The sequence below is a fragment of the Hemitrygon akajei genome, unplaced genomic scaffold, assembly GCF_048418815.1.
Source record: "Hemitrygon akajei unplaced genomic scaffold, sHemAka1.3 Scf000046, whole genome shotgun sequence".
NCBI lineage: Eukaryota > Metazoa > Chordata > Chondrichthyes > Myliobatiformes > Dasyatidae > Hemitrygon > Hemitrygon akajei.
In genome coordinates this window covers 6,197,800-6,222,181 of record NW_027331932.1, presented here as the reverse complement: position 1 = coordinate 6,222,181, position 24,382 = coordinate 6,197,800, and the positions used below count along the sequence as shown (strand labels likewise).

Below are 24,382 nucleotides of genomic sequence, written 5' to 3'. Positions count from 1 at the left end.
TTCCACATATATGTCGCCCCCCGCTTGATCCTTCCCACCGCTCTGTGTCACAGGCAATTGTGGGGAGTATAAGAGAGAGATGACGTCTTGTATTACACCCCGTCCCTTCCGCTGGATATCTATCACCAGGATCTGAGCCTCTGCACAGCTCTGTATGCATAGGCCGGTCGTTTGGTTCCACAGCACTTGCTTCAGTATCTGCAATCTTAACACCCTTTCCCTCCACTTTTCTCTCCTCCCCTTCCTCGCTCTTCTCGCACACAGCATCCGGTCACACACAGAGAGACCATCTCTGAGAGGCACATTCACTTCGAGACTACGGGAACGCCGCGAGACTAGGCATTGGTGAGTGGGGGGAACGGAGCATGGAGAGTGTTGCGCACTTTTTCTGACTCGAGCAGAGAGTGCTGGGATGGTGCGCGAGCGACGTTACATCTCAGACCCCGTGAGTGCGTTGTTATAATATGCAGGGAGCTTCGCTGGCTATCTGACTCTGGAACTGTGTGGTGGGACGGTTTGGAGGAAGATTCACTCTCTGGCTTACACGGGATTGTGTGACAGGACAGTGTGCAGGGAACCTCGCTCTGTTTCTGACCAAGGGAGTGTGTGATCGGACGATGTGGCGAGAGCTGCCATCTGTGTTGGACCCTGAGAGTGTGTGATGGGACGGTGTGCAAGAAGTTTCACATTGTGTCTGACCCCGGGAGTGATTGTTCGGACGATCCAGGGGTTATTGTTCTGTCTATCTGCCTCTGTCTCTGTCTCTTTTTCCCGTTCACTCTACACATTCACCCACACTCTCTGTCAGCCCTCAACTCTCGGTCTCTCTCGCACACTCTCCCTCGCTCACCGGTCTAAAATTTCTTGGGCTATCTCTACTCACTTTCTTGAATAAAGGAACAACATCCGTAACCCTCTACTCCCGTCCTCACAGATGATTAAAAGATCATTGCCAGAGGCAAACCGCTCCATCGCGGTTGGAAAGAGAGAGAGAGAGAGAGGGAGAGAGAGAGAGAGTCAAGTGCTCCGACCCCGGGATAGTGTGATGGGACGGCGTGGAGGGAGATTCACTCTGTGTCTGACCCCGGGAGTGTGTGATGTGACGGTGTGGAGGGAGATTCACTCTGTGTCTGACCCCGGGACTGTGTGATGGGACGGGGGGTGGAGGGGAGATTCACTCTGTGTCTGACCCCGGGAGTGTGTGATGGGACGGCGTGGAGGGAGATTCACTCTGTCTCACCCCGGGAGTGTGTGATGGGACGGTGTGGAGGGAGATTCACGCTGTGTCTGACCCCGGGAGTGTGTGCTGGGACGGTGTGGAGGGAGATTCACTCTGTGTCTGACCCCGGGGAGTGGTGTGCTGGGACGGTGTGGAGGGAGATTCACTCTGTGTCTGACTCCGGGAGTGTGTGATGGGACGGTGTGGAGGGAGATTCACTCTGTGTCTGTCCCCGGGAGTGTGTGATGGGACGGCGTGGAGGGAGATTCACTCTGTGTCTGACCCCGGGAGTGTGTGATGTGACGGAGTGGAGGGAGATTCACTCTGTGTCTGACCCCCGGGACTGTGTGATGGGACGGTGTGGAGGGAGATTCACTCTGTGTCTAACCCCGGGTGTGTGTGATGGGACGGTGTGGAGGGAGATTCACGCTGTGTCTGACCCCGGGAGTGTGTGATGGGACGGTGTGGAGGGAGATTCACTCTGTGTCTGACCCCGGGAGAGTGTGATGTGACGGTGTGGAGGGAGATTCCCTCTGTGTCTGACCCCGGTCATGTTTGTTCGGACGTTTCAGGGGTTATTGTTCTGACTATCTCGCTTTCTTTCTCGTTCACTCTACGCCCACACACACTTTCTGTCTAACCCCCTCTATGTCTCTTGATCCCTCTCCCTCTCTCTCTTTCTACGCGAACTATCTGCTCTTTTGCTCTGCCGCCTCTATTTCACACAATCTCTCTACCCCCTCTCACATTCTGTACATTCCCTACGCCCCTCTCCGTCTGCGAGATACACTCAATCCGCTAAAAGTTCCCCATCTACGTCGGCCCCCACTTGATCCTTCCCCCCACTCTGTGTCACAGGCAATTGTGGGGAGTATGAGGGAGAGAATGACGTCTAGTATTACACCTCGCCCTTCCACTGGATATCTATCACCAGGATCTGAGCCTCTGCAGAGCTCTGTATGCACATGGGTCCACATCACTTGCTTCAGTATCTGCAATCTTAACACCCTTTCTCTGGCCTCTTCTCTCCTCCCCTTCCTTGCTCTTCTCGCACACAGCATCCGGTCACACACACACACACATTCACTTCTAGACTACATGAACGCTGAAAGGCTGAGCATTGGTGAGTGCAGAGAATGGAGGAGGGCGAGGGTGGCACACTTTTTCTGACTCCATTAGAGTGTGCTGCGATGTTGTGGGAGTTACTTCACATGTCTGACCCCGGCAGTTTAATGGGATAATATTTAGGGAGCTTCACTGGTTATCTGACCCGGGAACTGTTTGGTAGGACGGTTTGGAGGAAGCTTCACTCCCTGTCTGACAGCGGGATTTTGTGATGGGACGGTGCGGAGGGAGATTCACTCTGTGTCTCACCCCGGGAGTGTGTGATAGGACGGTGGTGGAGGGAGATTCACTCTGTGTCTGACCCCGGGAGTGTGTGATGGGACGGTGTGGAGGGAGATTCACTCTGTGCCTGACCCCGGGAGTGTGTGATGGGGACGGTGTGGAGGGTGATTCACTCTGTGTCTGACCCGGGGTAGTGTGTGATGGGACGGTGTGGAGGGAACTTCACTCTTTGTCTGACATCTGCAGTGTTTGTTCGGGTGGTCCAGGGGTTATTGTTCTGTTTCTCTGTCTCACTCTACGTCCACACACACACACACTCTCTGTCTACCCGCAACTTTCTGTGTCTCTAGCTCCCGCTCCCTCTTTCCCTTTCTACGCGGAGTTTCCTCTCTTTTTCTCTGCTACCTCTATTTCACACACTCTCTCTAACCCCTCTCTGTTTCCGCCGCCCCTCTCCATTTCAGTGACAGACTCCATCCTCTAAACGCATCCCATCTACATCGCCCCCCGCCTCTCCCTACTCTCCCTCGAATCTGTGTCATAGGCAATTCTGGGGAATATGAGGGAGAGATGACGTCCAACATTACACTTCGCTCCTTTCACTGGATATCTATCAGCAGGATCGGAGTCTGTTCACAGCTCAGTATGCACAGGCCGGTCGTGTGGCTTCACACCACTTGCATCAGTATCTGCAATCTTAACACCCTTCCGCTCGCCCCTTCTCTCCACAGCATCCGGTCACACGCACACATACCATCTCTGAGAGGCACATTCACTTCGAGATGTACAAACAAGCTGGATGAACTTAGCAGGTCGGGCAGCATCTGTTGATGCGAGCAGTCAAGATTTCGGGGCGAGACCCTTGTTCACTCCCAAGTATACACTCGCAAGTGTCCTGTCATTTACTTTGTTCTCTGCCTTGGAGTTTGTCCTTTCAAAGTGTACAACATCACACTTCTCTGGGTTGAACTGCATCTGCCACATCTCAGCCGACTTCTGCATCCTAACAATGTCTCTCTGCAATCTTCGACAATACTCCACACTATCCATAACACCACCAACCTTTGTGTCGTCTGCAAACTTGCCAACCAACCCTTCTACCCCCAAATCCAAGACGTTAATTAACATCACGAAAAGTAGAGGTCACAGAACCGGTCTTTGAGGGACACCTCTAGTCACAACCGTCCAGTCCTAATGTACTCCCTCCACCACGACCCTCTGCTTTCTGCAGGCAAGCCATTACTGAATCCGACTGGCCAAACTTCCCTAGATTCCATACCTTCTGAATTTTGAATAAGCCTACCGTGTGGTACCGTGTCAAATGTCTTACTAAAATCCTTGTAGATAACATCCGCTGAAATATCCTCAAAAGTCCGCCTTGCTTGCTGACTGTTCCTGATCAGACCATGATTCTCTAAATGCCCATGGATTAATTCTCTAAGAATCTTTTCCAACAGCTTTCCCACCACAGACGTAAGGCTCACTGGTCTTTAATTACCCTGTCTATCCCTAATACCTTTCTTGAACAAAGGGACAACATTCGCCTCCCTCCAGTCCTCCGGTTGCATTCCGGTAGAGAACGAGGACATAAAGATCCTAGCCAGAGGCTCAGCAATCTCTTCCCTCGCCTCGTGGTGAAGCCTGGGAAATATTCCGTCAGGCCCCGGAGACTTATCCGTCCTAACGTATTTTAACAACTCCAACACATCTTCTCCCTTAATATCAACATGCTCCAGAACATCATCTTCACTCATATTGTCCTCACCGTCATCAAGTCCCCTCCCTTTGGTGAATACCGTAGAGAAGGACCTCGCTCACTTCCACAGCCTCCAGGCACTACATCCCACGTTTATCTCTAATCGGCCCTACTTTAACTTCTGTCATCCTTTTCTTCTTCACATAATTGAAGAATGTCTTGGGGATTTTCTTTACTCTGCTCGCCAAGGCCTTCTCATTCCACCTTCTTGCTCTCCTCTGCCCCTTCGTAAGCTTCTTTCGTGCTACCTTGTATTCCTCAATAGACTCATCTGATTCTGACTTCATAAACCTGACGTATGTTGTCTTCTTCGATCTGACTAGATATCTCTCCTCACCTGTAACCCATGGTTAATTCACCCGACCATTCTTTATCTTCCTCACCGGGAGAAATCTATCTCTAATTTCCTGCAAGAGATCCTTAAACATCGACCACATGTCCATAGTACACTTCACTATAAAAACATCATCCCAATTCACACCCACAAGTTCTAGCCTTATAGCCTCATAATTTTCCCTACCCCAATTAAAATTATTCCTGTCCTCTCTGATTCTGTGCTTCTCCGTTTTAATGTTAAAGGCTACGAGCAATAATCGCTGTCCCCCAGATGCTCAGCCTCTGAGAGATCTATGACCTGACCGGATTCGTTACGTGATACTAGATCTAGTACGGCATTCCCCCCTTGTCGGCCTGTCAAAGTACTGTTACAGGAATCCGTCCTGGACACAGATAACAAACTCTGGCCCGCCTAATCCATTGCAACTACTCAGGTGCCAATCAATATCAGGGAAGTTAAAGTCACCCATGATAACAAAGCTGTTATTTTTACACCTTTCCAAAATCTGCCTCCACTCTGCTCCTCGGTATCTCTACTGCTACCAGGGGGGCCTATAGAATCCCCCCAGTAGAGTAACTGCTCCCTTCCTGTTCCTGACTTCCACCAATACTGACTCAAAAGAGGATCCTGCGACATTACCCACCCTTTCTGTAGCTATAATAGTATCCCTGACCAGTAATCCCACCCTCCTCCCCTTTTCCCTCTCTCTCTATCCCTTTTAATCACTGAAAACCAGGAATATTGAAAATCCTTTCATGCCCTGGTGCCAGCCAAGTCTCGGTCATGGCCACTACATCATAATTCCATGTATGTATCCAAGCTCTCAGTTCATCACATTTGTTCCTGATGCTTCTTGCATTGAAGTACACGCACTTTAACCCTTCTACCTTACTACCTTTACACTATTTATTCTGCTACTCTTTTCTCAAAACCTCCAGATATGTTAGATCTGGCTTTACTCCATGTTTTTTTCCACTGCTCCATCGCTCCGTGTCCCATTCACCTTGCAATATAGTTTAAACCCTCCCGAACCATGCCAGAAAACCTATCTGCAAGGATATAGCTCCAATTCGAGTTCAGGTGCAACCCATCCAATGTGTACAGGTCCCACCTTCCCCAGAAGAGATGCCAAGGAACCAAAAATCTAAAACCCTGCCCCTTGCCCCAACTCCTAATCCACACACTCATCTGCCATCTCCTCCTATTCTTACCACCACTATCACGAAGCACTGGCAGCAATCCTGAGAACGCCACCCTTGAGGTCCTGTTCTTCAGCCTTCTGCCTAGTTCCCGAAACTAACACGTCTAGATCTCATCCCTCTTCCTACCTAGGTCGTTGGTCCCAACATGTATCATGTCTTCGATTCGTTTTACCTTTCGTATCAGGATGTCGTGCACCCGGTCAGAGACATCCCGGACCCTGGCACACGAGAATCAGCAAAGCATGCTGGTGTCCTTCTCACCTCCACAAAATCTCCTGTCTGCTCCCCTGACTATAGAGTCTCCAATGACGACAGCTCTCCTCTTCTTCCTTCCACTCTTCTGCACCACAGGGTCAGACTTAGTGCCGGAGGCCCTGCCACTGTGTCACCCCTGGTCGGGCGCCCTCGCCAGCAGTATCCACGAGGGTATATTTTTCCTCAGGGGAATGGCTACAGGGGTACTCTGCACTATTTGTCTACTCACCGTCGCTTTCTGTCCTCTGACTGCCACTCAACCACCTGCTTCCCGCAACCTAGGTGTGACTACCACCCTGTAGCTCTCATCTATGACTGCCTCATTCTCCCTCATGAGTCGAAGGTCATCCAGCTGTTGCTCCAGATTCCTGACGCGGTCTTCCATATCGGCCAGCCGCAAGTACTCTGGCAGATGTGACTCTGAGGGAGAGGGGAGATCCTCCAATACTGACACATCTCATATGAGAGGCACATCAGCGTCTCAGGAGACATTGTAAAGCCTAACTGGCAGCAAGCTCGTCTTCATCTTTTCTCGGTAAAACCTCTCGGGTCAGAGACTCAAATCTCCACTCCTTCACTGCCCTACTGACTCACTGGCCGCTCCGCTTAAGCAACCCCTCTATTTATTTCCAAACCATAGAACATTACAACACAGAAAAAGACCTTTCGGCCTTCTTGGCCGTGCCGATCCATTTTACTGTCTAGTCCCACTGAGCTGCACCTGTACCCTATCCCTCCATACCCCTCTCATCCATGGACCTGTCCAAGTTTTTTCTTAAATGTTAAAAGTCTGTCCGCATTTACCACTTCATCTGGCAGCTCATTCCACATTCCCACCACTCTCTGTGTGTAAAAGCCTCCCCCACCTAATATTCCCTTTAAACATTTCCCCCTTCAACCTTAACCCATGTCTTCTGTTTGTTTTTGTTCTCCCCTATCTTCAGTGGAAACAACCTGCTTGCATTCTCTTTAACTACACCTATCATAATTGCACAGAGCTCTATCAAATTTCCCCTCATTCTTCTACGCTCCAGCGAATAAAGTCCTAACCTATTCAACTTTTCACTGTAACTCAGTTTCTCAAGGCTTGGCAACATCGTATTAAAACTTGTCCGCACTTTCTCCACTTTATTAATATTCTTCCTGTAATTCGGTGACCAAAACTGCACACAGTACTCCAAATCGGGCCTCACCAGTGCCCTATGCAACCTCCCCATAACATTCAAACTCTTACACTCAGTATTTTGATTTATAACGGCCAATGTACCAAAAGCTCTCTTTACGACCCTGCGCACCTGTGAAGCCACTTTTATGGAATTCAGTTTCTGTATTCCCAGATCCCTCTGTTCTACTACACTCCTCAGTGCCCTATCATTTACCTTGTATGTTCTACCTTGTTTTTTTTTCCTTCCAAAGTGCCATACCTCACACGTGTCTATAATAAACTCAATCTGCCATCTTTCAGCCCATTTTTTCAGCTGGTCCAAATCCCTCTGCAAGCTTAGAAAACCCTTCCTCACTGTCCACTACACCTCCAATCTTTCTATCATCAGCAAATTTGCTGATCCAATTTGCCGCATCATCATCCAGATCATTGATATAGATGGCAAATTACAATGGACCGAGCACTGATCCCTGTGGCACACCACTTGTCACAGGCCTCCACTCAGAGAATCAATCCTCCACTACCACTCTCTGACTTCTCCTATTGAGCCAATGTCTAATCGAATTTACTGCCTCTCCATGTATACCTCGCGAGTGAATCGTCCTAACTAACCTCCCCTGCCGGACCCTGTCGAAGGCCTTACTGAAGTCCATGTTGACAACATCAACTGCCTTCCGTTCATCCACTTTCTTATAACCTCCTGGAAAAACTCTAATAGATTTGTTAAACATGACGTACCACGCACTAAGACGTTTGACTGTCCCTAATAAGTACCTGTCTATCTAGATACTTGTAGATCCTACCAATTAGTACTCCTTCCAATACTTTACCGACAACCGACGTCAAACTTACCAGCCTATTATTTCCCTGGTTACTTTTAGGGCCTTCTTTAAACAATGGAACAAGAAGAGCTGTCCTCCAATCATCCGGCACCTCACCCGCAGACACAGACATTTTAATTATATTTGCAGGGCCCCTGCAATTTCAACACTAGTCTCCATCAACGTCCGGAGAAATACCCTGCCAGGTCCTGGGGCTTTATCTACTCTGATTTGCCTCGATAACAAGCAGCTCCACCTCTTCAATCTGTAAAGGTTCAATGACCACATTACTTGTTTGCCTTATTGCCATTGACTCCATTCCAGCTTCCTTAGTAAATACAGATGCAAAAAAACCATTTAATATCTCTCCTATTTATTTTGTTTCCATACATAGCCGACTACTCTGATCTTCAAAAGGACAAATTTTATCCCTTGCTATCCTTTTGCTCTTAATATACTTGTAGAAACTCTTTGGATTATCCTTCAACTTGACTGCCAAAGCTACCTCATGTCTTTTAGCTCTGCTAAATTCGTACTTTTTTTTCTCACTTTTATAGTCCTCGGGTAATTTCCTCCCTGTTTCCTATACTTGTCAAAGATCTTTCTCTTCTTCTTTATGAGTTCCAATATCCCTAATGGACCAAGTGTCCATATTCTAATTCATGTTTCCTTTAATCCTGGCTCGAACATACAGGCTCTGTACTCTCAATAATTCTTCTTTGAAGGACTCCCACCTACCAATGACATCCTTGCCAGAGAACAACCTGTCCCAATCCACGCTTTTTACATTATTTTCTCCTGTCTTCAAATTAGGTTTTATTCAATTTTAGAAACTCAACCCGAGCGCCTGATCTATCTTTATCCATGATCAAGTTGAAACTAATATTGTTATGACCATTAGAACCAAAATGTACACGTACACCCACTTCCGTCACCTGTCATAACTCGTTTCCTTATTGGAGATCTAATATTGCAATCTCTCTAGTCGATACCTCTATATATTGATTCAGAAAACTTTCCTGAACATCTTTTACAAATTCCAACCTGTCTAGACTTTTAACAGTATGGGAGTCACAAACAATATGTGGAAAATTAAAATCTCCTGCTATCACAACTTTATGTTTACTGACGTTGTCTGCTGTCTCTCTACAGATATGTCCTCGAATTCTCGCTGACTCTTGGTTGGTCTATAATACAACCCTATTGAGTGTAGCAGACGAAAGTAGGAGGGAGAGGGCAAAAGGAAAAGAGGAACGATGTGGCGCAAGAGAAGGGGGAGGGTTGGGTGGAGGAGGAAGGAAAAGAGGGATGGATAGAGGGCGACGGAGGGGGAAGGCGGCTAATGGGAATGAGAGAGATTCTGACAGACGGTTGGAAGTCCCGGGCTGAATGTTACAAATTTCCCAAACTCCACCTTCCACCCCCACGGCAAACCACGAAAAAGCGAAATGTAGGGGGATAATGCAGGGAACTGTGGTCTGTGGGCAAACGGTATATGGGCGGGTGGGGGGTATCTCCAGTCTGGGGTAATACGGGTGTCGGTGGTGGAGAGGAGAAAGAGAGAGCGGCAGACAAATGGGGGAGTGAGTAGAGATAGTGGGGAAGAGTTGAGAGTGGGGGAAGGTGGGAGAGAAGGGAAGAGAAGAGTGGTGGAGGCAATGGGGTGAGAGAGAAGAGACAGAGAGGCAGACTGAGTGAGGGAGTTAGACAGAGAGATAGAAAGAGCGAGAGACAGAGAGAGGGAAACTGTGTGTGTGTGTGTGTGTGTGTGAGAGAGAGAGAGAGAGAGAGAGAGAGAGAGAGAGAGAGAGAGAGAGAGAGAGAGAGAGAGAGAGAGAGAGAGAGAGAGAGAGAGAGAGAGAGAGAGAGAGAGAGCCATGGAATAAAGAAGCGAGTAATGAGTGCGCAACTGGAAGGGAGGGACGAGGAAACAATGTGAAGGGCACGAGTGGAGGGATGCAGTTCACGTTAGTCGGTGGGAGGCGGAGCTCATTAACCTCGGTGGGGTTTGGCTGTTTGTCCTGGGGCCGTGGTTTCCTGCAGTCTGAAGCCCCGGCGATAAGCAGGTGTAGTGGGAACGTCCTTCGTGCAAACCAGGAACAAGCCGGGGGATGTAAATCTCCAGAACAACAGGGACTCTTTAAGAGGGAAACAAATCACTCCGACATTCTTTCCACAACCCTCCTTCTCTACCTCCCTCCTTCCATTCCTTTCGTCTCTCTTCCCATTCGACTACTCTCTCTCTCATCGTCTACCTAACTTTTCCCTCATCCTTCCCATTCTTGAACACTTTCTTCTCTGTAAAACGTTCTCTCTATTCCTAACCTCCTCTCCGCTCCTCTCATCCATCTCTCTCCTTCTCTTCCTCCCGTTTACAGGCCCCCACATTTCTCCCCCTCTCTCTCAAACGCCTCCCTCTATTTCGCTACCCATCTACTTGCGTTTTCTCATCACCATCGCTCTTATTTTCCCTTCCCTCTTACCTCTCTCCCATGATTTCCCTCTACCGTTCCACCCACTCAGTCCACTGTTACCCAATTCTCTCTCCGTCGACACGCTATCTCCCCCTCTCTCCCTCCCCCTCTTTCTCCCCACTCTTACTACTGCCACTCTTATCTCTGTGGGCCACCATCTCGCACACTCTCAATCCCTCTCCACGGCACCTCCCCACCACGTGCTCTCGATTACTCTCTATCAGCCGCTCAGCTCGTTTTTCTTGGTGTCTGTCGGACTCCCGTGTCAAAACAGGCTTCCTTTGACAACGGTTACTTCACCTTCCTGAGCTCAGAGACACAGAGAATCCTCGACAGAATGGACGACAGCGAGACTTACGTGAATGTGAAATTCACAAAAACGGACACAGAGACTCCTTTCCGAGGTAAGTGGGGCAGAGAGATGGAGGGAGGGAGTTTCACTCTGTGTCTGACCCCGGGAGTGTGTGATGGGACGGTGTGGAGGGAGTTTCACTCTGTGTCTGACCCCGGGAGTGTGTGATGGGACGGTGTGGAGGGAGATTCACTCTGTGTCTGACCCCGGGAGTGTGTGATGGGACGGTGTGGAGGGAGCCCTCAGAAATATATATTTTAATCCCCTCTTGTCCCTTTGCTCTCCTCTCCATCCTTTCACTCTGCACAAGCCTTATCACTTTCTCCCTTCTCTCTCCCTTTCCCTCTGACGTCATTCTTCTTTTTTTCCTCTCTTCTCCCTTCTATCCCTCTTTTCCCATCTCATCCAAACTCCACTCTCTTGTCCTCACTCTGCCCCTTCTCCCTCTTCACCCACTCTCTTTCCCACTCTCCCGTCTTCCCATGCTGTTCTCTTTCTCTTGTTCCCCTCTAACGGCCCCTTCCCACTCTCTCCTTCCTTCAACCACACACATCTTCATTACTCCTCTCCCCTGCCCTCTCTCACGCTTTCCGTCCCTCTATTCCCTCTCTCCCACGCGCTCTCCCTTTCCTTCCCTCTTTCCCTGCTCCTTTGCATCCCTCGCGCCAATAAGCCATACGCCTTCTTAACCACAGAGTCAACCTGCGCAGCTGCTTTGAGCTCGGACCCCAAGATCCCTCTGATTCTCCACATCGCCAAGGGTCTTACCATTAATACGATATTCTGTCATCGTATTTGACCTATCAAAATGAGCCACCTCACACTTAACTGGGTTGAACTCCACCTGCCGCTTCTCAGCCCGGTTTTGAATCATATCAATTCCCCGCTGTTATGTCTGACAGCCCTCCAACTATCCACAACACCCAAACATTGTGTCATCAGCAAACCTGCTAACCCATCCCTCCACATCTTCCTCCAGTTCACTTATTAAAGTCACGAAGAATAAGGGTCCCAGAACAGATCGCTGATGGACTCCACTGGTGACCGACTCCTATGCAGAATGTGACCCATCTACAACCAGTCTTTGCCTTCTGTGGGCAAGCCAGTTATGGATCCACAAAGCAATATCCCCTTGGATCCCATTCCTCCTTACTTTCGCAGTAAGCGTTGCATGGGGTACCTTATAAAATGCTTTGCTGAAATCCATATACACCACATCAACTCCTCTTCCTTCGTCAATGTGTTTAGTCGCATCCCCACAAAAATTCAATCAGTCTCGTAAGGCACGATCTGCCCTTTACAAAGCCATGCTGGCAACTCCTAACCATATCATACCTCTCCAAATGTGCATAAATCCTGACTCTCAGGATCCTCTCCATCAACTTACTAACCGCTGAGGTGAGACTCACTGGTCTATAATTTCCTGGGCTATCTCTTCTCCATTTCTTAAATAAAGGAACAACATCCACAACCCTCCAATCCTCCGGAACCTCTCACGTCTTCATTGATAATGCAAAGATCAGCACCAGAGCCACTGCAATCTCTTCCCTCGCCTCCTACAGTATCCTGGGGTATATTTCGTCTGGTACCGGCGACCTATCCGATTTGATGCTTTCCAAAAGCTCCATTACATCATCTTTTGTATCATCTACATGCTCAGGCTTTTAAGCCTGCTGCAAGTAATCACTACAATCACTAAGATACTGAAGTACAGTATTCATTAAGTAACTCCTATTGTTTTATTAAATATTTATTGTGATCTTATGGTCGTATGGTCTCTCCACAGCTGCGCAAGAACGGGAGTCGACAGTGAAGATCGAAAATAGACCGTACCGTCTGATCTGCTTACTCTGCCTAGTTACGTCCGCCCTCATCGTGATTGTGGCCGGTCTCTCGATCCATAGTGAGTGGAACGGTCTCCGGGTGGAGTCAGACCGTAAATAAAGAGAGTGGAACATATTGAGATTGTAAAACGCAACTGTGAAACCAACACTTCTCATACCGTAACACCGATGGAAGAAGGCAGCATACATGAGGTATAGGAAACAAGGATCAGATGGGTCTATTGAGAAACATAGGGTAGCAAGAAAAGAGACGAAGAAGGAGCTGTGGACAGAAAGAATGGAGCAAGAGAAGGCCTTGGTGAGGAGGGTAAAGGAAATACCCAAGGCATTCCTCAATTCCCGGACGTCCACATCTGCGCCAGGTGTGTCGAACTGCAGCTCCTGAGGGACCGAGTTAGGGAACTGGAGCTGCAGCTCGATGACCTTCGCCTGGTCAGGGAGAGTGAGGAGGTGATAGAGAGGAGTTACAGGCAGGTGGTCACTCCGAGGCCACGGGAGGCAGATAGGTGGGTCACGGTCAGGAAGGGGAAGGGGCAGGTACTAGAGAGTACCCCAGTGGCTGTACCCCTTGACAATAAGTACTCATGTTTGAGTACTTTTGGGGGGAACAGCCTACCTGGAGGAAGTGACAGTGGCCGGGCTTCCGGCACAGAGGACGGCCCTGTAGCTCAGAAGGGTAGGGATAGAAGAAAGAGGACCATAGTAATAGGGGACTCGATAGTCAGGGGTTCAGACAGGCGGTTCTGTAGAGGTGATCGGGAGTCCCGGATGGTAGTTTGCCTCCCTGGTGCCAGGGTCCGGGACGTTTCTGATCGCGTCCAAGATATCCTGAAGTGGGAGGGTGAGGAGCCAGAGGTCGTGGTACATGTAGGTACCAATGACATAGGTAGGAGAGGGGAAGAGGTCCTGAAACGAGAGTATAGGGAGTTAGGAAGGCAGTTAAGAAGAAGGACCGCAAAGGTAGTAATCTCGGGATTACTGCCTGTGCCACGCGACAGTGAGAGTAGGAATGGAATTAGGTGGAGGATGAATGCGTGGTTGACGGATTGGAGCAGGGGGCAGGGATTCAAATTTCTGGATCATTTGGACCTGTTCTGGGGCAGGCGTGACCTGTTCAAGAAGGACGGGTTACACTTGAATCCTGGGGGGACCAATATCCTAGCTGGGAGGTTTGCTAGGGCTACAGGGCAGACTTTAAACTAGTAAGATGGGGGGGGGGCGGAAATCAATTTGAGGAAACTATGGGAGAGGAGGTTAGTTCACCAGTAGAGCAAGTAAGTAGACAGTGTGTGAGGGAGGAAGGGCAGGTGATGGAGAAGGGATGCGCTCAGCCCGAAGTTGTAGGGGAGAAGAAAGAAAAGGATAATAAATTTGAATGCATTGCTAGGGACGAAAAGAGAGGAGGAGGTGGAGAGTATCTTAAATGTATCTATTTTAATGCTAGGAGCATTGTAAGAAAGGTGGATGAGCTTACAGTGTTGATTGATACCTGGAATTATGACGTTGTAGCTATTAGTGAAACATGGTTGCAGGAAGGGTGTGATTGGCAACTAAATATTCCTGGATTTAGTTGTTTCAGGTGTGATAGAGTAGGAGGGGCCAGAGGAGGAGGTGTAGCATTGCTTGTCCGAGAAAATCTTATGGCGGTGCTTTGGAAGGATAGATTACAGAGTTCCTCTAGGGAGGTTATTTGGGTGGAATTGAGGAATGGGAAAGGTGTAGTAACACTGATAGGAGTGTATTATAGGCCACCTAATGGGGAGCGTGATTTGGAAGAGCAAATGTGTAAGGAGATAGCAGATATTTGTAGTAAGCACAAGGTGGTGATTGTGGGAGATTTTAATTTTCCACACGTAGATTGGGAAGCTCATTCTGTAAAAGGGCTGGATGGTTTAGAGTTTGTGAAATGTGTGCAGGATAGTTTTTTGCAACTATACATAGAAGTACCGACTAGAGATGGGACAGTGTTGGATCTCCTGTTAGGGAATGCGATAGGTCAGCTGACAGATATATGTGTTGGGGAGCACTTCGGGTTCAGTGATCACAATAGCATTAGCTTCAATATAAATATGGAGAAGGACAGGACTGGACCTAGAGTTGAGATTTTTGATTGGAGAAAGGTTAACTTTGAGGAGATGCGCAGGGATTTAGAGAGAGTGGATTGGGTCAAGTTGTTTTATGGGAAGGATGTAATAGAGAAATGGAGGTCATTTAAGGGTGAAATTATGAGGGTACAGAATCTTTATGTTCCTGTTCGGTTGAAAGGAAAGGTTAAAGGTTTGAAAGCGCCATGGTTTTCAAGGGATATTAGAAACTTGGTTCGAAAAAAGAGGGATGTCTACAATAGATATAGGCAGCATGGAGTAAAGGAATTGCTCGAGGAATATAAAGAATGTAAAAGGAAACTTAAGAAAGAGATTAGAAAAGCTAAAAGCAGTTACGAGTTTGGTTTGGCAAATAAGGTGGAAGTAAATCCGAAAGGCTTCTACAGTTATATTAAAAGCAAGAGGATAGTGAGGGATAAAATTGGTCCCTTAGAGAATCAGGGTGGTGAGCTATGTGTGGAGCCGAGGGAGATGGGAGAGATTTTGAACGATTTATTCTCTTCGGTATTCACTAAGGAGAAGGATATTGAATGGTGCAAGGTGTGGGAAACAAGTAAGGAAGTTATGGAACCTATGACAATTAAAGAGGTGGAAGTACTGGCGCTTTTAAGAAATTTAAAAGTGGATAAATCTCCGGGTCCTGACCGGATATTCCCCAGGACCTTGAGGGAAGTTTGTGTAGAGATAGCAGGAGCTCTGACGGAGATCTTTCAGATGTCATTAGAAACGGGGATTGTGCCGGAGGATTGGCGTATTGCTCATGTGGTTCCATTGTTTAAACAGGGTTCTAGAAGTAAGGCTGGCAATTATAGACCTGTCAGTTTGACATCAGTGGTGGGTAAATTAATGGAAAGTATTCTTAGAGATAGTATTTATAATTATCTGGATAGACAGGATCTGATTAGGAGTAGCCAGCATGGATTTGGGCGTGGAAGGTCATGTTTGACAAACCTTATTGAATTTTTTGAAGTAGTTACGAGGAATGTTGACGAGGGTAAGGCAGTGGATGTAGTCTATATGGACTTCAGCAAGGCCTTTGACAAAGTTCCACATGGAAGGTTAGTTAAGAAGGTTCAGTCGTTAGGTATTAATGCTGGAGTAATAAAATGGATTCAACAGTGGCTAGATGGGAGATGCCAGAGAGTAGTGGTGGATAATTGTTTATCGGGATGGAGGCCGGTGACTAGCGGGGTGCCTCAGGGATCTGTATTGGGCCCAATGTTGTTTGTAATATACATAAATGATCTGGATGATGGGGTGTTAAATTGGATTAGTAAGTATGCTGATGATACTAAGGTAGGAGGTGTTGTGGATAATGAGGTGGGTTTTCAAAGCTTGCAGGGAGATTTATGCCGGTTAGAAGAATGGGCTGAACATTGCCAGATGGAGTTTAATGCTGAGAAGTGTGAGGTTCTACATTTTGGCAGGAATAATCCAAATAGAACATACAGGGTAAATGGTAGGGCATTGAGGAATGCAGTGGAACAGAGAGATCTAGGAATAACAGTGCATAGTTCCCTGAAGGTGGAGTCTCATGTAGATAGGGTGGTGAAGAAGGCTTTTGGAACGCTGGCCTTTATAAATCAGAGCATTGAGTGCAGAAGTTGGGATGTAATGTTAAAATTGTACAAGGCATTGGTAAGGCCAAATTTGGAATATTGTGTACAGTTCTGGTCACCGAATTATAGGAAAGATATCAATAAATTAGAAAGAGTGCAGAGACGATTTACTAGGATGTTACCTGGGTTTCAGCACTTAAGTTACAGAGAAAGGTTGAACAAGTTAGGTCTCTATTCATTGGAGCGTAGAAGGTTGAGGGGGGATTTGATCGAGGTATTTAAAATGTTGAGAGGGGTAGATAGAGTTGACGTGAATAGGCTGTTTCCATTGAGAGTAGGGGAGATTCAAACGAGAGGACATGATTTGAGAGTTAGGGGGCAAAAGTTTAAGGGAAACACGAGGGGGTATTTCTTTACTCAGAGAGTGATAGCTGTGTGGAATGAGCTTCCTGTAGAAGTAGTAGAGGCCAGTTCAATTGTGTCATTTAAGGCAAAATTGGGTAGGTATATGGACAGGAAAGGAGTGGAGGGTTATGTGCTGAGTGCGGGTAGGTGGGACTAGGTGAGATTAAGAGTTCGGCACGGACTAGGAGGGCCGGAATGGCCTGTTTCCGTGCTGTGATTGTTATATGGTTAATTTTGTGAAGAACTAAGCAATGACAGGAGTAAAGTCAGGACCGATTAGAGATAAAAGTGGGAAAATGTGCCTGGAGATTGTGGAAGTTAGCTAGATCCTCAAAGAATACATCTCTTCGGTATTCACCAATGAGAAGGAACTTGATGACGGTGAGGACAATATGAGGGAGTTTGACATTCTGGAGCATGTTGATATTAGGGGAGAGAAGCTGTTGTAGTTGTTAAAATACATTACGACGGACCAATCCCCGGGGCCTGACGGAATAATCCCCAGGCTGCTTCACGAAGGGAGGGAAGAGATTGCTGAGCCTCTGGCTAGGATCGTTATGTCCTCGTTGTCTACGGGAATGTTAAGGGAGGATTGGAGAGAGGCGATTATTTTCCTCTTGTTAAAATAATTTAGTCGGGATAGTCCGAGTAATTTTAGCCCATTGAGCCTTACGTCTGTTTTGGGAAAGCTTTTGGAAATGATTCTTAGAGATAGAATCTATGGGCATTTAGAGAATCATGGTCTGAACAGGAACAGTCAGCATGGCTTTGTGAATGGCAGATCGTGTCTAACAAGCCTGATTGGATTATTTGAGGAGGTGACCAGGCATATAGATGAGGATTGTGCAGTGGATGTGATATACATGGAATTTAGTAAGGCATTTGGCAAGGTTCCACGCGGTAGGCTTATTTAGAAAGTCAGAAGGCATGGAATCCAGGGAGGTTTGGCCAGGTGGATTCAGGAATTGGCTTGCCTACAGAAGACATATGGTTGTGGTGTAGGGAGTACATTCAGATTGGAGGGTTGTGACTAGTGGTGTCCCACAAGGATCTGTTCTGGGTCTTCTACGTTTCGTGATTTTTATAAATGACTTGGATGTGGGGGGAGAAGTGTGCATTGGCAAGTTTGAAGGCGCCACAGAGATTGGTGGTATTGTAGATAGTGTAGAGGATTATCGAAGATTGCAGAGAAACATTGATAAGATGCAGAAGTGGGCTGAAAAGTGGTAGATGGAGTTCAACCCGGAGAAGTGTGAGAAGTGTGAGTTTGGAAGGACAAACTCCACGGCAGAGTACAAAGTAAATGGTAGGATACTTGGCAGTGCGGAGGAGCATAGGGATCTGGGGGTACATGTCCCCAGATCCCTGAAAGTTACCTCACAGGTAGATAGAGTAGTTAGGAAAGTTTTTGGGGTGTTAGCTTTCAAAAGTCGATGGATAAAGTTTAAGAGACGCGATGTAATGATGCAGCTCTATAAAACTCTAGTTAAGCCACACTTGGAGTGCTGTGTCCAGTTCTGATCTTCTCACTATAGGACAAGGTTCGACACGGTAGAGCTTATTTAGAAAGTCAGAAGGCATGAGATCCAGGGACGCTTGGCCAGATGGATTCAGAAGTGGCTTGCCTGGAGAAAGCAGAGTGCCGTGGCGGAGGGAGTACATTCGGATTGGAGTTCCGTGACTAGTGATGTACCACAAGGATCGGTTCTAGTACCTCTGCTTTTCGTGATTTTATTAACGACATGGATGTGGGGGTAGAAGGGTGGGTTGGAAAGTGTGGAGACGGCACAAAGGTTGGTGGTCTTTTGAATAGTGTTAAGGATTGTTGAAGATTGCAGAGAGACAATGATAAGATGCAATATTGCGCTGAGAAGTAGCAGATGGAATTCAACCCGCAGAAGTGTGAGTTGGTACACTTTGGAAGGACAAACTCCAAGGCAGAGTACAAAGTAAATGGCAGGATACTTGGATACTTGGTAGTGTGGAGGAGCAGAGGGATCTGGGGGTACATGTCCACAGATCCCTGAAAGTTGCCTCACAGGTAGATAGTGCAGTTAAGAACGCTTATTGTTGTTTGCTTTCATAAGTCGAGGAATAGAGTTTAAGAGTCGCGAGGTAATGATGCAGCTCCATAAAACTCTGGTGAGACCACACCTGGAGTGCTGTGTCCAGTTCTGATCGCCTCACTATAGGAAGGTTGTGGAAGCATTAGAAAGGGTACAGAGGAGATTTACCAGGCTGTTGCCTGGTTTAGAGAGTATGCATTATGATCAGAGATGAAGGGAGCTAGGGCTTTACTCTTTGTTGGAGAGAAGGACGATGAGAAGAGACAAGATAGATGTATACAAGACATAAAGAGAAATAGAGTGGACAGCCAGCACCTCTTCCCCAGGGCACCACTGCTCAATACAAGAGGACATGGGGTTAAGGTAAGGGATGGTAAGGTTCAAGGGGGATATTAGAGGAAGTTATTTTACTCAGAAAGTGGTTGGTGCTCTTCCTGAGTCAGTGGTGGAGGCAGATACACGAGTGATATTTAATATTTAATAGCATACTAGACAGGTATATGGAGGGGTTTAAGGTGGTGGGTTACATGGGAGGCAGCTTTGAAGGGGTCGGCACAAAATTTTGGCCGAAGGGCCATAAGTGTGTTCTATGTTCTATAACACGGATGCACCCCAAACCGTGATTAAAAAATGCATTCTTTATCGTAACAGAATCAAGACTCTTGCTGACACAGACACGCCATTCACCATAACATCGACAATGCTGTTACAGTAGCACGGTCACGACCTTCACCGAGACACAGATACACTCCAGACCACGACACTGACCTGACCGTCGCTGTGACACAAACGATACTGACGCAGACCTCTATTGTAACGTCAACAAAACCTCAGCTTGACACATTCGACGCCTCTCACTGTGCCACTATCACCACCTTCACTGTGACACCCTTCACCGTGACACTGACACAACGTTCCCTGTGACCCGCTCGGTAGCGTGACGCTGACTCACGTGTCACTGCAAACGCTAAACATCCTTCACCATCTCTCTCAGTATCACAGATTCGTCAGTCTAAGGTCACCTGCGACCGAAGCTGTCATGAGATAAACTCAACCGTTGAATCCAAGGCTTCTCTGTTCAACTCTAATCTATCCGATCTTAACCGACTGCACAACGATCTCCGTCACCAGTTCACTGAGGTGGAAACGAAGTACAGATCTGTCAACGAAACCAAGGCTCAAATCTGTGAATTGTTGACCAGCAGAAGAGGTGAGGCATTATCCCCCTCTTTCACCCGCTCCTCATCACAGGGCAGGCATGGAGAGAGGAAGCGTCACTCTGTGCTTGGCATCGGAAGTGTGTGAAGAGATGGTGTGGAGGGTGATTAACTGTCTGTTTGAGACAGTGAGTGTGTGATGGGGCTGCATGGAGGGAGTTTCCCTCTGTCACTGAATCCAGGAGAGTGTGATGGGACGTTGTGGATGTGAATTCACTCTGTGTCTGAACACGGGATTGTGAGACGTAACATTACAGCTTCACGGTATGTCTCACTCCGGGAATGTCTGGTGGGACAGTATGGATTCAGCTTCACTCTGTGTCTGATAGCGGGATTGTGTGATGGGACAGTGCCCAGAGAGATTCACCCAATGTCTGACGCTTGATATGTGTTATGGCACCGTGGCGAGAGGGTTTCACTCTGAATCCGGGAGTGTGCGACTTTGATCCAGGGAGGGTGTGATGCGATGGTGTGGAGGGAGATTCGCTCTGTGTCTCACACGGGGAGGGTGTGGAGGGAGCCTCACTCTGTGTCTGACCCCGGGAGTGTGTGATGGGACGGTATGGTAGGAGATTCACTCTGTGTCTGACCCCGGGAGTGTGTGATGGGACGGTGTAGAGGGAGTTTCACTCTGTGTCTGACCCCGGGAGTGTGTGATGGGACGGTGTGGAGGGAGATTCACTCTGTGTCTGACCCCAGGAGTGTGTGATGGGACGGTGTGGAGGGAGCTTCACTCTGTGTCTGACCCCGGGAGTGTGTGATGGGACGGTGTGGAGGGAGATTCACTCTGTGTCTGACCCCTGGAGTGTGTGATGGGACGGTGTGGAGGGAGATTCACTCTGTGTCTGACCCCGGGAGTGTGTGATGGGACGGTGTGGAGGGAGATTCTCTCTGTGTCTGACCCCTGGAGTGTGTGATGGGACGGTGTGGAGGGAGATTCTCTCTGTGTCTGACCCCGGGAGTGTGTGATGGGACGGTGTGGAGGGAGATTCACTCTGTGTCTGACCCCTGGAGTGTGTGATGGGACGGTGTAGAGGGAGATTCACTCTGTGTCTGACCCCGGGAGTATGTGATGGGACGGTGTGGAGGGAGATTCCCTCCGTGTCTGACCCCTGGAGTGTGTGATGGGACGGTGTGGAGGGTGATTCACTCTGTGTCTGACCCCTGGAGTGTGTGATGGGACGGTGTGGAGGGAGATTCACTCTGTGTCTGACCCCTGGAGTGTGTGATGTGACGGTGTGGTGAAGCTCCGCTCTGGGTCTGACCCCGGGAGGGTGTGATGGGACCGTGTGGAGGGAGATTCACTCTGTGTCTGATCCCGGGAGTGTGTGATGGGGCGATGTGGAGGGAGATTCACTCTGTGTCTGACCCCGGGATTGTGTGCTGGCACGTTGTGGAGGGAGATTCACTCTGTGTCTGACCCCGGGAGTGTGTGCTGGGACGTGCCGGTGCCGAAGCGCTTTATCTCTCTATCCCCCCACATCTCTCTCTAGGGATCCCTTTTCTATGTCTGTCTTCCGTTGGATGTAATGGACGGTACGCAGTGAGACTTACTGTTCCTTGTTCCTCATTTCCAGAACAAGGGTGTTACCAGGATTGGATCAGAAATGAAAACCGGTCTTATTTTATATCCACGGTTAACACTTCCTTCGATGAAGCGAAGCAGTATTGTTCGAACTCTTATTCTAAACTTCTTGAAATAAATTCAGCAGAAGAAGAGGTACGTCTCAGATCGATGGAAGATATATCTACACCAGAGGGAAGCTCCCTCCACACCGTTTGATCGCTCACTTCCGGGGTCAGACACAGAGTGAAGCTCCCTCCTTCTAATCCCAGCACACACTCCCGGTGCAGAAACTGAGTGAATCTCCTACACATGGTCCCTTCGCATATTTCCGGAGTCAGACACAGAGTGAATCTCCCTCCATACGGTCTCATCACACTCTCCCGGGGTCAGACGCAGAGTGAGGCTCCCTCCATACGGTCTCATCACACACGCCTGGGGTCAGACGCAGAGTGAGGCTCCCCTCACACCGTCCCATCACACACTCCCGGGGTCAGAATCAGAGTGAATCTCCCTCCACTCCGTGCCATCTTATTCTACTGTGGTGAGGCATGGAATTAAGCTCCCACAACACCATCCCTTCAAATCTCCTGGGGTCAGTCATTAAGGAACGCTCCTTAAATTTAGCTCGAATTCAATCGTTAATGATAGCGATTTAATTTCACAGAAATTTGTGGTGAAAGCTGTACGCGACCAAGGCATTTCATACTGGATTGGAAAATGCAAAGACGGGTGAGATTTAGGATCTTGCAAGTTTCTGAGATGAAAGTGGGTCGTCGGATTGATACAGGTTGCGAGAAGCGAGTGGGCAGTGGATTTATTTTGGGGACTGGCACAGGCTGCGGGAAGGTTGTGTGCAGTGATATTAGTTTGTGGTCACACACGAGTTGCTAAAGGGAGTGGACATTGGTATGAGCTTGCTGACTGACCAGGGCTGTGGGGAGAGAGTGGGCAGTCGTGGCATTTTGGAGACAGAGAAAGTTCTGCGGTGAGAGAATGGGCAATTGGATTAAAATTACCATAACCATATAACTATACAACAATTACAGCACGGAAACAGGCCATTCCGGCCCTTCTAGACCATGCCGAAAGCTTACTCACACCTAGTCCCACCTACCTGCACTCAGCCGATAAACCTCCATTCAAATCCTGTCCAAAAACCTAACTTTTTTTTTAAATGACAAAATCAAACGAGTCTACTACTTCTACTGTAAGCTCGTTCCACACTGCTACCACTCTCTGAGTAAAGAAATACCCCCTGGTGTTGCCCCAAAACTTTTGCCTACTCATGTCCCCTTGTTTGAATCTCCCGACTCTCAATGGAAAAAGGCTACATCAACTCTATCTAACGCACTCATAATTTTGAATACCTCTATCAATACCCCTCTCACCCTTCTAAGCTCCAAGGAATAAAGACCTAACTTGTTCAACCTTTCTCTGTAACTTAGGTGCTGAAACCCAGCAAACGTTCCAGTAAATCTCGTCTGCACTCTATCTATTTTATTGACATCTTTCCTACAATTCGGTGACAGAACTGTACACAAAACTCCAAACTTGGTCTCACCAATGCCTAGTACAATTTTGACATTACATCACAACTCCAATACACATTGCTGTGATTTATAAAGGCCAGCATACTAAAAGCTTTCTTCACCACCCTATCCATATGAAATTCCACCTTCAGGGAACTATGCACCATAATTTCAAGATCACTCTGTTCTACAGATTTCCACAATGCCCTACCAATTTCCATCTATGTCCTACTTTGATGAGTGCTACCAAAATGTAACACCTCACACATAAGTATTGAACTCCATCTGCCATCACTCAGCCCACTCTTCTAACTGGCCTAAATCTCTCTGCAAGCTTTGAAAACTTACTTCATTCTCCACAACAGCAACTATGTTAGTATCATCTGCATATTTACTAATCCAATTTACCACCCAATCATCCAGATCATTAATGGATATGACACACAACATTAGACCCAGTACAGATCCCTGAGGCACACCACTAGTCACCGGCCTCCAACCTGACAAACGGTTATCCACCAGTACTCTCTGGCATCTCCCATCCAGCCACTATTGAATCCATTTTACTACTTCAATATTTATACCGAACGATTGATCCTTCCTAACTAACCTTCTGTGCGGAACCTAGTCAAAGGCCTTAATGAAGTCTATATAGACAATATCTACTGTTTTACCTTCGTCAACTTTCCTAGTAACCTCTTCAAAAAACTCATTAAGAATTGTCAAACATGACCTTCAACGCACAAATCTATTTTAACTGCGCCTGATCAGACCTTGTATACACAGATAATTATATATCATCTCTAAGAATACTTCCCATTAATTTACCCACCACTGACGTCAAACTGACATGCCTATAATTGTTAGGTTTACTCTTAGATTCCTTTTTAAACAATGGAACCACATGAGCAATTCGCCAATCCTCCGGCACCATCCCCGTTTCTAATGACATTTGAAATATTGCTGTCAGAACCCCTGTTATTTCTACACTAACTTCCCTCAGAGTCCTAGGGATATCTTTTCAGGACCCGAAGTCTTATCCACATTTTTATTCTTTAAAAGCTCCAGTACTTCCTCTACTTTAATCATCATAGTTTCTATAACTACCCTACTTGTTTGCATTATACAGTACAATATCCTTCTCCTTCGTGAATACCGATGA

The 24,382-nt window shown here is 47.6% G+C and overlaps 1 protein-coding gene across 3 annotated transcripts in view; it reads left to right on the top strand.

The window, feature by feature from the left end:
- The first annotated feature begins 10,889 nt into the window (after window positions 1-10,889).
- The window catches only part of LOC140720705 (C-type lectin domain family 12 member A-like), a 353,185-nt gene continuing 339,692 nt past the window's right edge, over window positions 10,890-24,382 (top strand). For 2 of the 3 annotated variants that reach the window (XM_073035536.1, XM_073035534.1), the window contains exons 1-3: window positions 10,890-10,980; window positions 12,715-12,831; window positions 19,902-20,117. In XM_073035536.1, coding sequence (XP_072891637.1) covers window positions 10,914-10,980; window positions 12,715-12,831; window positions 19,902-20,117 — 400 coding nt within the window. In that variant the 5' untranslated portion in view covers window positions 10,890-10,913. Of the gene's footprint in view, window positions 10,981-12,714; window positions 12,832-19,901; window positions 20,118-21,701; window positions 21,845-22,355; window positions 22,421-24,382 lie in introns of all 3 variants that reach the window. The other variant, XM_073035535.1, reaches the window with a different exon arrangement.